At 36.4% G+C, this 13,414-nt stretch overlaps 1 protein-coding gene across 2 annotated transcripts in view; it reads right to left on the bottom strand.

The window, feature by feature from the left end:
- Positions 1-13,414, bottom strand: part of LOC107555391 (transforming growth factor beta receptor type 3-like) — a 140,008-nt gene that overhangs the window by 39,861 nt on the left and 86,733 nt on the right. For both annotated transcript variants that reach the window (XM_016238169.1, XM_016238168.1), the window contains exon 4: positions 6,065-6,202. In XM_016238169.1, coding sequence (XP_016093655.1) covers positions 6,065-6,202 — 138 coding nt within the window. The remainder of the gene's footprint in view (positions 1-6,064; positions 6,203-13,414) is intronic.

Raw genomic sequence — 13,414 nt, 5'->3', positions numbered from 1 at the left:
ACAAGACTTGGCTCTGATGTTACACACTCTTGAGCCATCTGCTGCAGCTATGTGCTGGAACTGAGTTTACTGCACAGAGCGTCGAGCCGAAAATAGTTCCGGCATGGAACAGGGTGTGTGTGTGTGTGTGTGTATGAGCTGCTCTACAAAAAGGATGAATTCTGTCAGTGTGTCAGGATGCCTGGTAAGGAGGTTCTTCTTGTAAAAGTGTGAGCTCATTGCCCTGGCTGATCTCACACTAACTGTGAGGGCTGTGTGTGCATGTGTGTATTCAGATGATGTCATCATGAGACTTGGACTAATAAAATCAAAGCCAAGAGCAAAAGGAAGATGTGAAGTAAGGGCTGGAGGTACGTGCTGACAGCTCAACAATGGGATCAGGTCCTTTTTCGCAGTCCTGACTCATTATTAAGATGTTCCAGGAGACACAGGGTTTGAGGAGTAAAGTTCCCATTTGCAACGAAAGGGCCAACAGATCACATCATCAGCTCACATAAGGCACCAGTATTTCTGTGCTATCAGTCAAAACTAATGGTCAGTTTACTTTTCAATTGCCAGTGCTGATGCTATTGTAGAGAGCAGGGTGTGTGAGAGACAGAGAGAGAGAGAGACAGATCTATTAACTTGCCAAGCAGGCACAATTATTAACTGATGCTGATAATCTTGAAATGGCCAATATATCAACACCGATATAACACACAAAGCAACATTAATAGTCTCTCACTTATTAAAGGGATAGTTCGCCCAAAAATGCCAATTCTGTAATTAATTACTCACCCTTGTGTTGTTCCAAACCTGTAAGACCTTTGTTCATCTTCGGAACACAAATTAAGATATTTTTGATGAAATCAGAGAGCATGTGACATCAGTGGTTCAAACATAATTTTCGGAAGCTACGAGAACGCTACGAGAAAACAAAAATAAACGACTTCATTCGGTGGCGGACTGACCTGGAAGAGAAGAAATCGTTGAATTAAGTTGTTATTTTTGTTTTCTTTCCACACAAAAAGTATTCTCATAGCTTCATAAAATTATGGATGAACCACTGATGTCACATGCTCTCTGATTTCATCAAAAATATCTTAATTTGTGTTAAAAAGATGAACAAAGGTCTTATGGGATTGGAACGACACGAAGGTGAACCCTTTAATGTTTACAGTTAACAATAGTTTGATGTTAGCATGTTGCTAAATTTGTATGCCATTTTTAGACAGAGGCTGTTTTTGCTAAGTACAAATAGCAATAAACGCTATTTACACTACTGTTGCTTGGCAAACTGAGAATTATTTATGCCCACTACTGTAGGAACCAGCTGGGCTTCTGTTTGTTTCTAATGGCAAAATAATTACAAACTGAAAAAAACCCACAAAAAAAGAATATCTTTAACATGTAGCATGTCAATTCTATGTGGTATGTAAGATTTTCTTGCTTTCTCTCTCTTTGTGTGTGTTTGAGAGAAACACAGTGCACTACACACTGGAATTTACCTTATTCTTAGCCTCAATCAATGGCAAGTGAAATCTAACAGTTTATTAGCCAATGGCTAACGAGAGTGATTTAATCACCATGTAGAGGGTTGACATTTATAATTGACATATCTTTTGTAATTGAAACGTGAAACTGATCTAGACAGTATCAAAGAAGGCAGACATATCTGTAACATTTTAGTCACTCAGCTTGCATTTAATAAGTCAATCATATTTGTTATGAGCGCTTTGAGGATTTGTCTTGGCCAAACCACAGCTACCTGCTGAAGTATCTGTTGCAAACACAATCTCCATCTTTTCTCATAAGTTGCCCTGGGCTCTGCCAAAAGCATAAATATGATCTTTAATAGCACTACATACAAAACTAGACATTTACAAGAGTGTTGCCTTGCTAATAAACGTCAAAGGATGACCTCAGCACGTTCTCCTCTGAAATATATTTTGCCCATAGTCGTCTGCCTGAAATTATATGAAGCCGACATAAGAATACATCCTGTCTCTACAAGAAATAACTCAATTTGCGGTCTAGCATAATATTACATTTTTCTCATCCATAATCTCAGCAGTATCTGAAACCTGAGCATTGGTTACAAACCAAAAAAAAACGTGGTTTACTGTGGTTTGGTTTCATTCTGTGCTCAGTTTTTGCCATGCAACAAGACTGAAATATGTTGATGGGCAGTTTTATAGAATAAATAATACCCTTCCCACACCCAGGTGATGAATGCGACAAGCGATTTGAATTTTGGAGGAAAGATCGAATCTAACATGGCCAAAGTGGACTGACTCACACAAAGAGAATTTAGGGTGTAGTACAGTTGGACAACCTTCTGTGGCCACTAAAGGGCTTATGAAGACATTCATAAGTTTGTCAGTATGCATGTTTAAGAAAGTTCCTTACATAGACAAAGAAAGCATGCATTTGATTTGCGTATGCGGAGTCACTTTACATCCACATTCACAACATAAGCAGGAGAGCAGAACTTGTCCACACAGATGGAAATAATATTGGCTCTCGGCACTACATTCCTCTGGAATGCTACGGTTTTAAAACACATTTGAAAATGATTATTGCATAGAACCGCTAGCTACATAAAGGTATTTACAGTGTATACACGGCAGGAAGAGTGTGATAGTTAAACCAGTGAGGCCTCTTGCTCTCGCTGCACTGTGATTTTCTCATGTGATAGGGACAGGGTGGGAAATTAACACCCATTACCAGCCAAATGTGGGTTTGGTGTTTTGATGCATAATTTATTTAACAGTCATGGTTGCGGGCGACCTGTCTCGGATTGGCCTTTACAAAAAGTTCTCATTTAGTAACAATGATGTGCAGAGTTTGCAGAAATTTGTATTATATGGGATTCAAATGAATCGCAGGTCCATGTAAAAGAACGCAAAAATGCCTATTTTTGCTTGTTATGGCTAATTCATACTGTACCGACAGACGCAGACCAATGTGACAACCACCAATTTACAATATGTCACTTCTCAGACATTTCACAAGCCAGTAAATGAGTGCCGACCAACAATAATTGACAGCAGTACGGGTAACACACTGATCTAACAAAAACAGAAAAAAAGCTGGCAAAACTTAATTGGTTGCAGGTAGCTGATACTACAGATACTAGGAGCAGTGTTGTTATTGTTAGCTACAACAAAATATTTTACAAATTGTTTTCATTAATTAAAATAAAGCTGGAAAAAGTATAAAAATATTAGATAAAAAAAATTGTATGCAAAAAAGTTAAACAGAAATTAGAAATGTCTCCTTAGCAACTAAATAAAAATACTAAAATTACAACAACAAAAAAAGAAAGAAAGAAAAACCATGAAATAAAAAATTTATTAAGGCTTAATATAAATAAATATAAAAATAATAAAATAAAAACATAAAAATAACAGCCAATTCAAAATATAAATAAATGCTACAACAGTTTATAAATAATATTCAAATAACCCTGGATAAGAGAAGAAAATGCTTTAAAAAAATCCTTTTATTTACTGAGAAAAGTTAAGCTATATTTGCATTATTACCTAATTTTATTTTGGTATTATTATTATTAGTAGTAGTAGTAGTAGTAGTAGTAGTAGTAGCATTTTCCAAAAGAAGCAGCATAAACAATAACTATGAGGCTGTTGAAACACAAAAGTGTTTTTTTTATTTTTATTTTTTAAAGGTGTGACTCCACTTTCAAGACCAAGTTTTGTTTAATTTTTTTTTTTTTTTTTACTTCAGTTTCCTTTTTTATCTAAGTTAAGTTATTTCAGAGAGGATTATGAAGAAAACGACAAAAACACAGAGCGAAGTCATCTACAAAGATGTAATGCTTTTTCTCCAATTTCACAGCTATGTTATTCAGTATTGCAACAAAAACTATCTAATAAAATGTTGCATTTGGCTCAATTGGCTGGTGGGTAAAAAATGAATTTACCATCCCAGATAGCGATGCTTATGATCAGAGATCCTGAGCAGCCCACTTTCATTTTCTCATTAAGCCCAGTGCTCTCCTGACTAAATATCCGTCGGCTGTTCAAGGGATGGCTCTCTTTACTTAAACCGCCTTCCAGCTCTCCTCTGAGCTCCCTCAGTGCAGTGAGGAACGCCCTGGATCTTGTCATCTTGTTATTTTAGGGTAAAGAGGAGTGAAGTAACTCTGCGCTGTTTCACAGGATGGCTGGAAAACAATAATGTTGTCAGGGACAGTCTTAGTCGCTGATCTCACTGGTCTATTATATATTTGTGAGTAACATTGCTTTGATCAAACCGGTGTCTAAATTGTTTCCACAACTCCCTAAACTCCATGACAAACAAATGAAAGAATCTTTATTTTTTTCTTATTGTGAATGCCCTCTGCAGTACAGTGAATACAAAGGGTTTGGATTTAAAATAGGTAGATACGGATTCTGATCATGTTCCAGGCTAGATGTTTTGAAAGCACACTTGCAGAAAATAAAAATCTCAGGAGGCAGTCTCTTAATATCTCAGTTGTTTCTTCTAGATAACAATGGGCTCATTCATAAAACAAATGTATGAATATCTGTGTAAATCTTTTGTAAAAAAAAAAAAAAAGGTAAACTGTCTCATGCAGTGGCATAGATATAATGGATATGGATGTATGAGAAAAGAAAAAACTTCATTTCGATTTACGCCATTTTCAGATTATTTCTGGTTTACCACCAAGTTTCATTCAGATCAAGCTCAAACAGATCATCTGGAGTGTTTACATATAGGCTTTTCATGTTCCAGGCTAGATGTTTTGAAAGCACACTTGCAGAAAATAAAAATCTCAGGAGGCAGTCTCTTAATATCTCAGTTGTTTCTTCTAGATAACAATGGGCTCATTCATAAAACAAATGTATGAATATCTGTGTAAATCTTTTGTAAAAAAAAAAAAAAAGGTAAACTGTCTCATGCAGTGGCATAGATATAATGGATATGGATGTATGAGAAAATAAAAAACTTCATTTCGATTTACGCCATTTTCAGATTATTTCTGGTTTACCACCAAGTTTCATTCAGATCAAGCTCAAACAGATAATCTGGAGTGTTTACATATAGGCTTTTCAATCTGATTATAAACAGATTATTTGTGTACATGTAAACATAGCTATTGAGGGTACACATCTATCCCCAAAACTGCGCTGATGGTTTTACAAAAATCTGCTCTGCTTGTGTTTCATAAATGAGACTGTCCTGCTGCTCAGATTGTTTTCCAGAGTAACAGCGCCGGGTCATTTCACACGTCTCCTCTAGAGTTTCAATAGAGATCTCAGGAGACTTTTACATTTCCAGAGATACAAAATTATGCAATCCAAAGTCAGAAATCTCAACATGAATATTACTTATTTTTCTTATACTAAATAATCTAAGCCATACTATTCCCATTAATTACTCTTAATAAAATAACTCATTAATAACACTTTCACTTCATGTCAACAGTTGTTCCATTTTATTTTATCTTAGAATAAACATTTGACACCATGTTGATGCATAGCTGAGAACTAAACTACTAAGAATTAAACTACGAAAGAGCACCCACTGAGCAACAAGTGTTTCTGTGGTGAAAGCGATGGGTAAAGCAGTGGGGAACAGAGCGAAGCCACAACTAGAGTATAAACCTCGGCACCGTCTCGCCACCAAACATCCGTCAGGCAGCATGGTGAACATCCACAGACTACAGCAGTCAATATAAACCTGTGAGCCTGTGCCAGATTTATTACACAAGCCTCTGTCTAAAAGATGGTTGTGTTGGCAAGGGGTGTGTTTACGTGTGTGTGAGCATGTTTGTATTTCCTCTGGGTACACACACCTGAATGCATCTTTGAGCGAGTAAGACCTCTGCTGACAGGAGAGTGGAGAAGTTTGTTTGAGGAAGGTAAGACGAGCCAAAGAGAGTGTAAATGAATTGTGTGTTTAAAGATGCTTGTTGATTTGGAATGAATGAGAATCTGAATATTCATTACAGGGAAAATGAGGATGGAGTTGGCTCAGAAGCGGTGCTGGGGAGGATGGGGAGACAGACAGGGATGTGATAGAGAGATGGTTTGAGAGTCATAAAGCAACTCGAACTCACATGGAAGATGCGTTTGACTCCTGAGGCCAGTTTCTCTGTCCGAAGCTTCCAGAGGACTGGCTGAGGGGAGTTCAGGACGAAGACCAGCGGTTTCTGGTGCACAGGCAGAGACTGGATGGGCCGCAGATGTAACGCCACCTGAACACAGCAAAGAAAGGGGTCATATGAGAACGGCTAAGAGAGAAGGGAAGTGAGTGCTGAAGACAATGAGGACATTCACTAAAGACAGCTAGGACACATGGGGCTCTGGACTGTATAAAGACCTCAGAGCTTCAGCTGCTAGAAAGACTTTTTGTTTAGCATTTTATATTACGAAATTCTTGATCATGAGAAGAAAAGACTAAATTTGTTTAAGGGAATTCATTGATACATTACAGTAGCCTTATATTCAACTGTGAAAACATAATTTATGTAAAAAAAATCAGGGCGGTACAACTGCTATGATATCATAAAAAGCCTCAATAAAATGAATAGATTCTTGGGGGGGGAAACTTTCTGAAAAGTTTGGTATATTACAAAGTATATTATTTATATATATATATATATATATATATATATAATGAATTTGAAAACTTACCAACAAAAGTCATGTGATCAACAAGTAGAAACATTAATATTTATGAATAATTCATGACATTTTTAAATATATTATAATAGTTTTTACTTTTGAAATTAACATTCCTTATAACTAAAAAAAAAAAAGGTAAAAAATAAATAAATAAATAAAAACAGTAAAAACAAATGTATTTACAGCTGATAAGAATCACACCTCTAATTACGAAGCTAATTTAGAATTAAAAATGTGAAAAAGTTACCTATATTTACAAATTTTAAAAAAGAAATCACAATCAATCAAGCTAATAAAATGCTTATAAAATATCACATCGAGGAGAGGCACTGTCCTTTCTATTGTGATACACGTTTAGTGTGCGTTTAAGGTGTACAGAAAATGTGAATTAATTTTTATTTGATTCTTACACCATGTGACATTTTTAGAAAATGTCTGATGATTTTGTTTTACTATGAAACATTAAAAAAGTTTCTCAAAATCATATTAAAACATTAAATATATTTTTCTTTTTTTACTTTTCTATATCTAATCACTCTTATTTGTCACTGACACTCTAAAACTGAGTTCCCATTTGCTCTTGCGTTGTAGCCTACATCTCACAACATATTTTAAGCACAAGAAAAGCTGCATATTTCAAATGTGCGAGTAGACAACAGCTATAAAAATCATGCTAGACAAAGCTTTTATTTATTTCATAAATAAAATACAGTTCACTGAAATGCCCCTAAGACTACATTTGCATTTATGGTGACCCCATGTGTGGTTTTGACCCCAATGTGGAAACCCTCGGAAAAACCTCTCATTCCTCTAATCCAAACTTTCCATTCCATTCCCTCCTCGTCTGCATTCTGTAGTTCTTTTTTAGTAATGTTAGCGCCAAAAACATGACTACAGCAGCACTGTGGACGCCTGTTACTTCTTATCAGAGTTTGTGCTTTTTATGTCTCCACCCCGCTGATAATCACACAGTGACTGAGAAAGCCGTGTTTTTCTTTGGATGGCCACAATATGTGGCCTCACTGGTATTCGAACTTTCACACACAGGCTCTTTTGTTCAGAAAAGATGGTGATAGTGAATTGAGCGAAATGATCAAGAAATAGAGAGCTGTTCAACATGGATGGATGGATTAATTAGAATGAATAGTTTATACAGATTGTTCCTATTTAGTTTGAGCTTTAATATTAATTCATAGTATACACAGATATTTAGCAGATATTCAGACTATGTATATTTTGAATGTCTGCCAGATACTTGGCAGAATGGCTTCTTGGATTGAGCCTGCGTTATTTAGAAGCATGCAGACAAATGTCTCTGGCCACTGGCTCATGTTTTGTTTGTCGCAGTTTTTTCCCAGTGTTTTTAAGAAGGTTCATAAAATCTACTTTTAATAAAATGACTAGTAAGTGAAAATGAAAATATGAAAATATATACTTTTGCACTTCCCTACTATAGAGATTCGTGGATTTGGGTTCTGTCACTTCATATGTTCCCAAATCTCTTCCAGATTCTGAGGAGGCGTTTAGCTGGTGTTTTGTTGCTCTATACCTGGGCCTGCAGTCTCTGACGGGGCCCAGTGGGCCAAATATAACCTGCTGATTTAGGGCCTGCAGTGGGGTCGAAACCAAACTCCATTCTAGACATGGTTTGATTAACTACCTCTCAACACTGACCTGACAAACAAGCACTGCCTCATCACCTTCAGAGCTTTATTACTGACCCTCTTCATCTGTCAGGCTGACCGATCAGCTACACTTCAATTTGCAGTCATTCAAATAAAAATAACTTCAATTCCTGTTTGTTCAAAGCTTACTGCATCAAAGGATCACAATTATGATACTTTTATGATGTTTTTTGTTCTTTGGAAGTGTTGAATTATTCACTTAACAGATTAGTCAATTAAACAATCAGACAGTGAAAACTTAATCTGGGAATGACATTATCTTATATCCAGTCAAAACACAGCTACAAAAAGTCTCGCTTTGATGCAGTTACTCAATATGTGAGAGAGAGAAAATCTTAAATGATCTGCATATGAAAACTTTATGTATTATTACTTGCAACTGAAACACTGATATCTCATTTTATTCTTACTCTTGAGAGCAACATTCAGGTCCAGAAGGTTTTGTTTATGGCCGAAAATCTAACATCTTGTTGAAATGTCTTATGACTTTTAAGACCCCAATAATTTACTGTACATTACTAATGACTCAGGGTAATGGAGACCTCATCTCCATGGTAAGAATGGACATTTGATGTGAACGCATGGTCTTTTAACTTTCTATTGTGTGTTCCTATACATAAGAACAAAGGCTGTCACATTTTCAACTTATGTCTTAAAAGGTGCTCAATAGCGCCCCCTATGTAGCTGCAATGCAAACTTGATAAGCCCCTTTGAAAACTATGTTACCAAATTGCGGACTGGATGTAGTAATTTAAAAACTAATTTACTGTACATTGTAATGTAATGTACATTATTGAGTATGACTATGGATAACAGAGACCTCATTTTGGACATCTCAAATGGGACATTTAACATAGATGTGCGATATTGTGGCCATCACTTGTATTTATCTGTCCACAAGATCACAGGGTGTCACATTTTCTCATGGTTCGAAGAGTAATCAACAGAGCACCCTAATGCAGTCTCAATATGTCTTTTTATGAAGTATGTTGCCAAATTGTGGATTTGGTGTTGTAATTTACACAGTAATTTTCTGTAGATTACTGATTATGACTAAGGGTTACAAGGACATCATCTACATGCAAAAAATGGTTGTCTCAAATGGGACAACTGATGTCGATGTTCTGGCTCGTGGTCTTCACTTCTTTTTATCTATCCCCAAAATCACAGGCTGTCACATTTTTTATCTTATATGATTAAAAGGTGCTCAATAGTGCCCCCTATTCTGCTGCAAGCAATAAACGTCTTTTTTAGGACTGAAGGTGACATTTGGGACAAGATCAATTCGTACCTATTCCAACAAAACCGAATGAGATGAAACAGCTATAAACTTTGCCATTTCAAGATGTCCGTTTTAGAAGAAGCAGATGTGTTCGTGGATGGAACTTTGATGTGTTTATGTGCTGCTTTAAATGACAGGTAGTTGAGCTACATCTCAAGTGAGCTCTGACTGAAACTCAGAGCTGCGTAATGAGCAGCTCCCCCGCAGATGTGGGAGGACGCTGGAGCAAATAAGAATATTTAGCAATAAAAGTGTGGCAATAATCATAACAGCAGGGCCTTTGGAGAGCGGAGAATGGAAGATATTACAGAGTGCTCATCACAAAGGGTCTGGCAGACACAGTGTGGACGCATAAGTAAGAGACCCTCGATTTTCCTTCCACTGGATTTTTTTCCATTGACTTGACTCTCTGTACTCAGTGGAAAATTTTCAATAAGCATCTAATATCTACCCAAACCTCCCCCTTGGATCAATCCGAGCAGACATTCACAAACAAATCTATCTGCATGGAATGATTTTGAGTGGAGAGGGAAAAACAGATAAATCAATCAATCAATTTGATAAACAATTAAAGGGTTAGTTCACCTAATTTTTTTCATCATTTACTCACCCCCGAAGACTTTCAATTATCTTCAAAAAGAATTATCTTCCACATAAAAAAATTCTGACGCTTCAAAAAGTTCATAAAGGGATTGTAAAAAAAAAAAAAGAAAAAAAAAGAGGTTTGTTCTCGTGCATCAAGTACAGTTGAGCTTCCAAAATTTTCACTTGTGTTTTGAAGATGAATGAAAGTCTTATAGGTTTGAAATGACATGAGGGTGAGAACATTTATATTTATGGGTTTTGCCCAAAGAAAGTAATGTAGATAGTTATAAGGCGAGGGGCTCAAGCACAGACTCTCCTGGTTGTAAAAATCATGGAATTTCAGAATCAGACAGAAACAATTCCAAAAAAGTGAGTCATTTAGAGAAGGCACAAACACAGTCGCTCCGCCGTTCCAAAACTGCTCCAAGGTGAGAAGCAAATTACCTTGGCTAGGCATGAGCTAAAAACCCAGCTCTCCAGGGTGAGCTCACATACTCCACATCACACATTGGCAGTGCTGGGAATTTGGAGTGTTGATTAATCCCACATCGCACAGGTTCTGTGAAACACCATCTGCGATGCTGTAATGCATCTGTAATGCACACTCTAAACTGCACAATACAACATGGTTTACAAAGGATTTCTACAGAGATTCAACACCATGCACTCTCATTGAGAAATGAGTTCATTCTTAATACGGCATGTACAGAAGGCTTACAGACGATTAATTTAACTGCAAACACAAACAAAAAAAATTGTGCCACTGAAGAAGAAGTGGCTCTTAAACCTTTTTGTCCTCAACTAGGAACTACTATCATCTGTGGCTGTGTGGTGGGATGTTCTTTCCATAATTGCTCAACCAGGAGTGTTGTCCTAGGCCTACGTTATAACTATGTTATAGCTTACAACCATACAATTTTTGACAAAATTTTAGAGACAGCCCCGTTCTTACAGTTTATTTATTTATTTGTTTGTTTTTTCTCTATTTTTGATTTATTTTAATCTATTTGATTTATGTATTTCATAATGTATTGTAATGCACTGTCATTTTTAAAATCAAATTAATTACATTTTAATATTACTTGTGGCTCTTACAATAAAACCAGGATTTGATGGCATAAATCTGCGGGAATAAATTACTTGCATTAAAGTTGGCATGAAATAAAAATTAACCCTATCTAAATGCATGTTATTAATTTTGTAATGAACGATTCATCCATGTTTCATTTTAAGTATTTTTACCTCTGACCAAAAATGCCAAAAGTCAAACGGGACTTCTCTCATTTAGTCAGCTTAAACTCTTCTCTTCTCGTATTCATCTACTTCCATTTTTGAATGCAATGCCCACATATCAAAATCCAATCAGCTAGCTACGACATCAGCAAAAGCACTATTGCAGTGGAAAACACATTACAGCTGGAGCCTCCTTCAATCTCAGTGTCACTAATGGAACTGCTGCTGAACTGCAAACAGAGTTGTTAAACTGAGCAAAGCCAGGCCTCAGAAGAGTGAAGCAGTTGAGATGATCGTGTTTTGAGAGATAAAAAGAAATGCATGGCCAGTGTGAAGCCCAGAGTGTGAGTCTGGACCTGATTTCACAGGCCGCTGCACTAACCGCTGTCTGATGGTGTTTTGGGGGCCCATCAGGCCTGATTGAGTTACAAAGAAACTGCAGGCTCTGATAGGAGACAGCTGCACCTCCCCGTACAAACCCAGCACAGAGGCTAGCATTACTGCAGGGGGTGATGGGAAACCGATCACACCATGCCATTTAACACACCAGCAACCTACCATTCAAATCAACAAATCACCCTCAGTGAGAACAAACAATGTGAGCAAGACACCGCAGTTCCTGTCTATCTGTCTGTGAAACCTTCATGATTCCTGCATTCTCATGTAAAGCATTAATAAATCAACTCTCTATGTACCGTTTATCGCTCTCTTTCTCTGCTGACAGCAATTCCCTGTTAGAAGGAAAGGGTGTTGACTCTATTGATAGAGCTCATTATGTGACTGATAGTCCTCCCAAAATTTCAGTTCAATAAAACATCCTCTAATTAGATGCCAGATAATGCAAGATAAGCAAAACATAACAGTCACAGTGTTCCCTTTGACCATGCAAAGGTTTTGGGAAATGGGAGCAGATGGGTGGGAAACAGGGAGTTTGTTTAGGAGAATGATAGGCAGATGTTATGGAATCATACAGGGGAAAATGAGGAAACCGACAAAGATGGTGGTTGGAAGACTAGTCCATTTTAAGGATGTCAAAAGTACTGGTACTTGGCTACAAATTTGAGACTAAACTCTCTCTCTTTATTTATTCCTTCTCTTTCTAGCTTGTACTTATTTGAACAATGTCTAAGAACTTGGTATTACAACCACTTCTTGTGTCTGTTTGCCTCTTAAAGAAGAATCGCTTTATGTATCCCCCAATTGTAAGTCGCTTTGGATAAAAGCCTCTGCTAAATGACTAAATGTAAATGTAAAATAAAAATCAGTCTTTCTAAAGTAAAAACCTTTCTACTGAATGGGTAGTATAAAGTACCAATTTGGTAAAAAAAAAAATATATATATATATATATATTAATTTTAACAATTATTTGAAAAAGAGTAGATCTCTTTTGAATTAGAATTACTGAACTGCTTAAAGGACGTTAGTATTTTCGTTTTCAAAATTGCTCTTGAGGATAGAAATATCATTGCCACCGATAACAACTATTGATATTTTGGCATTGTGACATACAATAGAAATCGTTTAAAAAGGAATTTTAACTATGAAAGCCATTTGGCGCCTCATATAAAAAAAATAATTAAAAAAAGGAATTTTATTTCTCAAAATTGCAACTTTCTTTTACAACTGAGATTTTATTTTCTTTATTTGCGACTGTCTCACTATGTCACTTTATTTTTTTAAATTGCAGCTTTTTCTTGTAATTTTGTTTACGTTTCTCATAACTGCAACTGTATTTGTCACAGTTGTGATATTATAGCAATTTCTGACTTTCATATTATATTATATTTCAAATATTGTGGTGTTACACTGTTAGAAAATATGGTCAAAATGTACTTTTGGAGTACAACAGCTTGTCAATGGTGCAGTAGCCTTAAAAAGACAACCTTGTACCGTATCTACTACTACTGCGAATGCAATACAACTGCAACTTTATTTCTTATTTGAAACCGCACCTCACTGTGTCTCAGATACAGAAACAGTCTTTAACTGCACACAT

This window comes from Sinocyclocheilus grahami, unplaced genomic scaffold, assembly GCF_001515645.1.
Source record: "Sinocyclocheilus grahami isolate Dianchi unplaced genomic scaffold, SAMN03320097.WGS_v1.1 scaffold533.1, whole genome shotgun sequence".
NCBI lineage: Eukaryota > Metazoa > Chordata > Actinopteri > Cypriniformes > Cyprinidae > Sinocyclocheilus > Sinocyclocheilus grahami.
The sequence above is the reverse complement of the archived record's forward strand: the minus strand, read 5'-3'. Positions and strand labels throughout refer to the sequence as shown.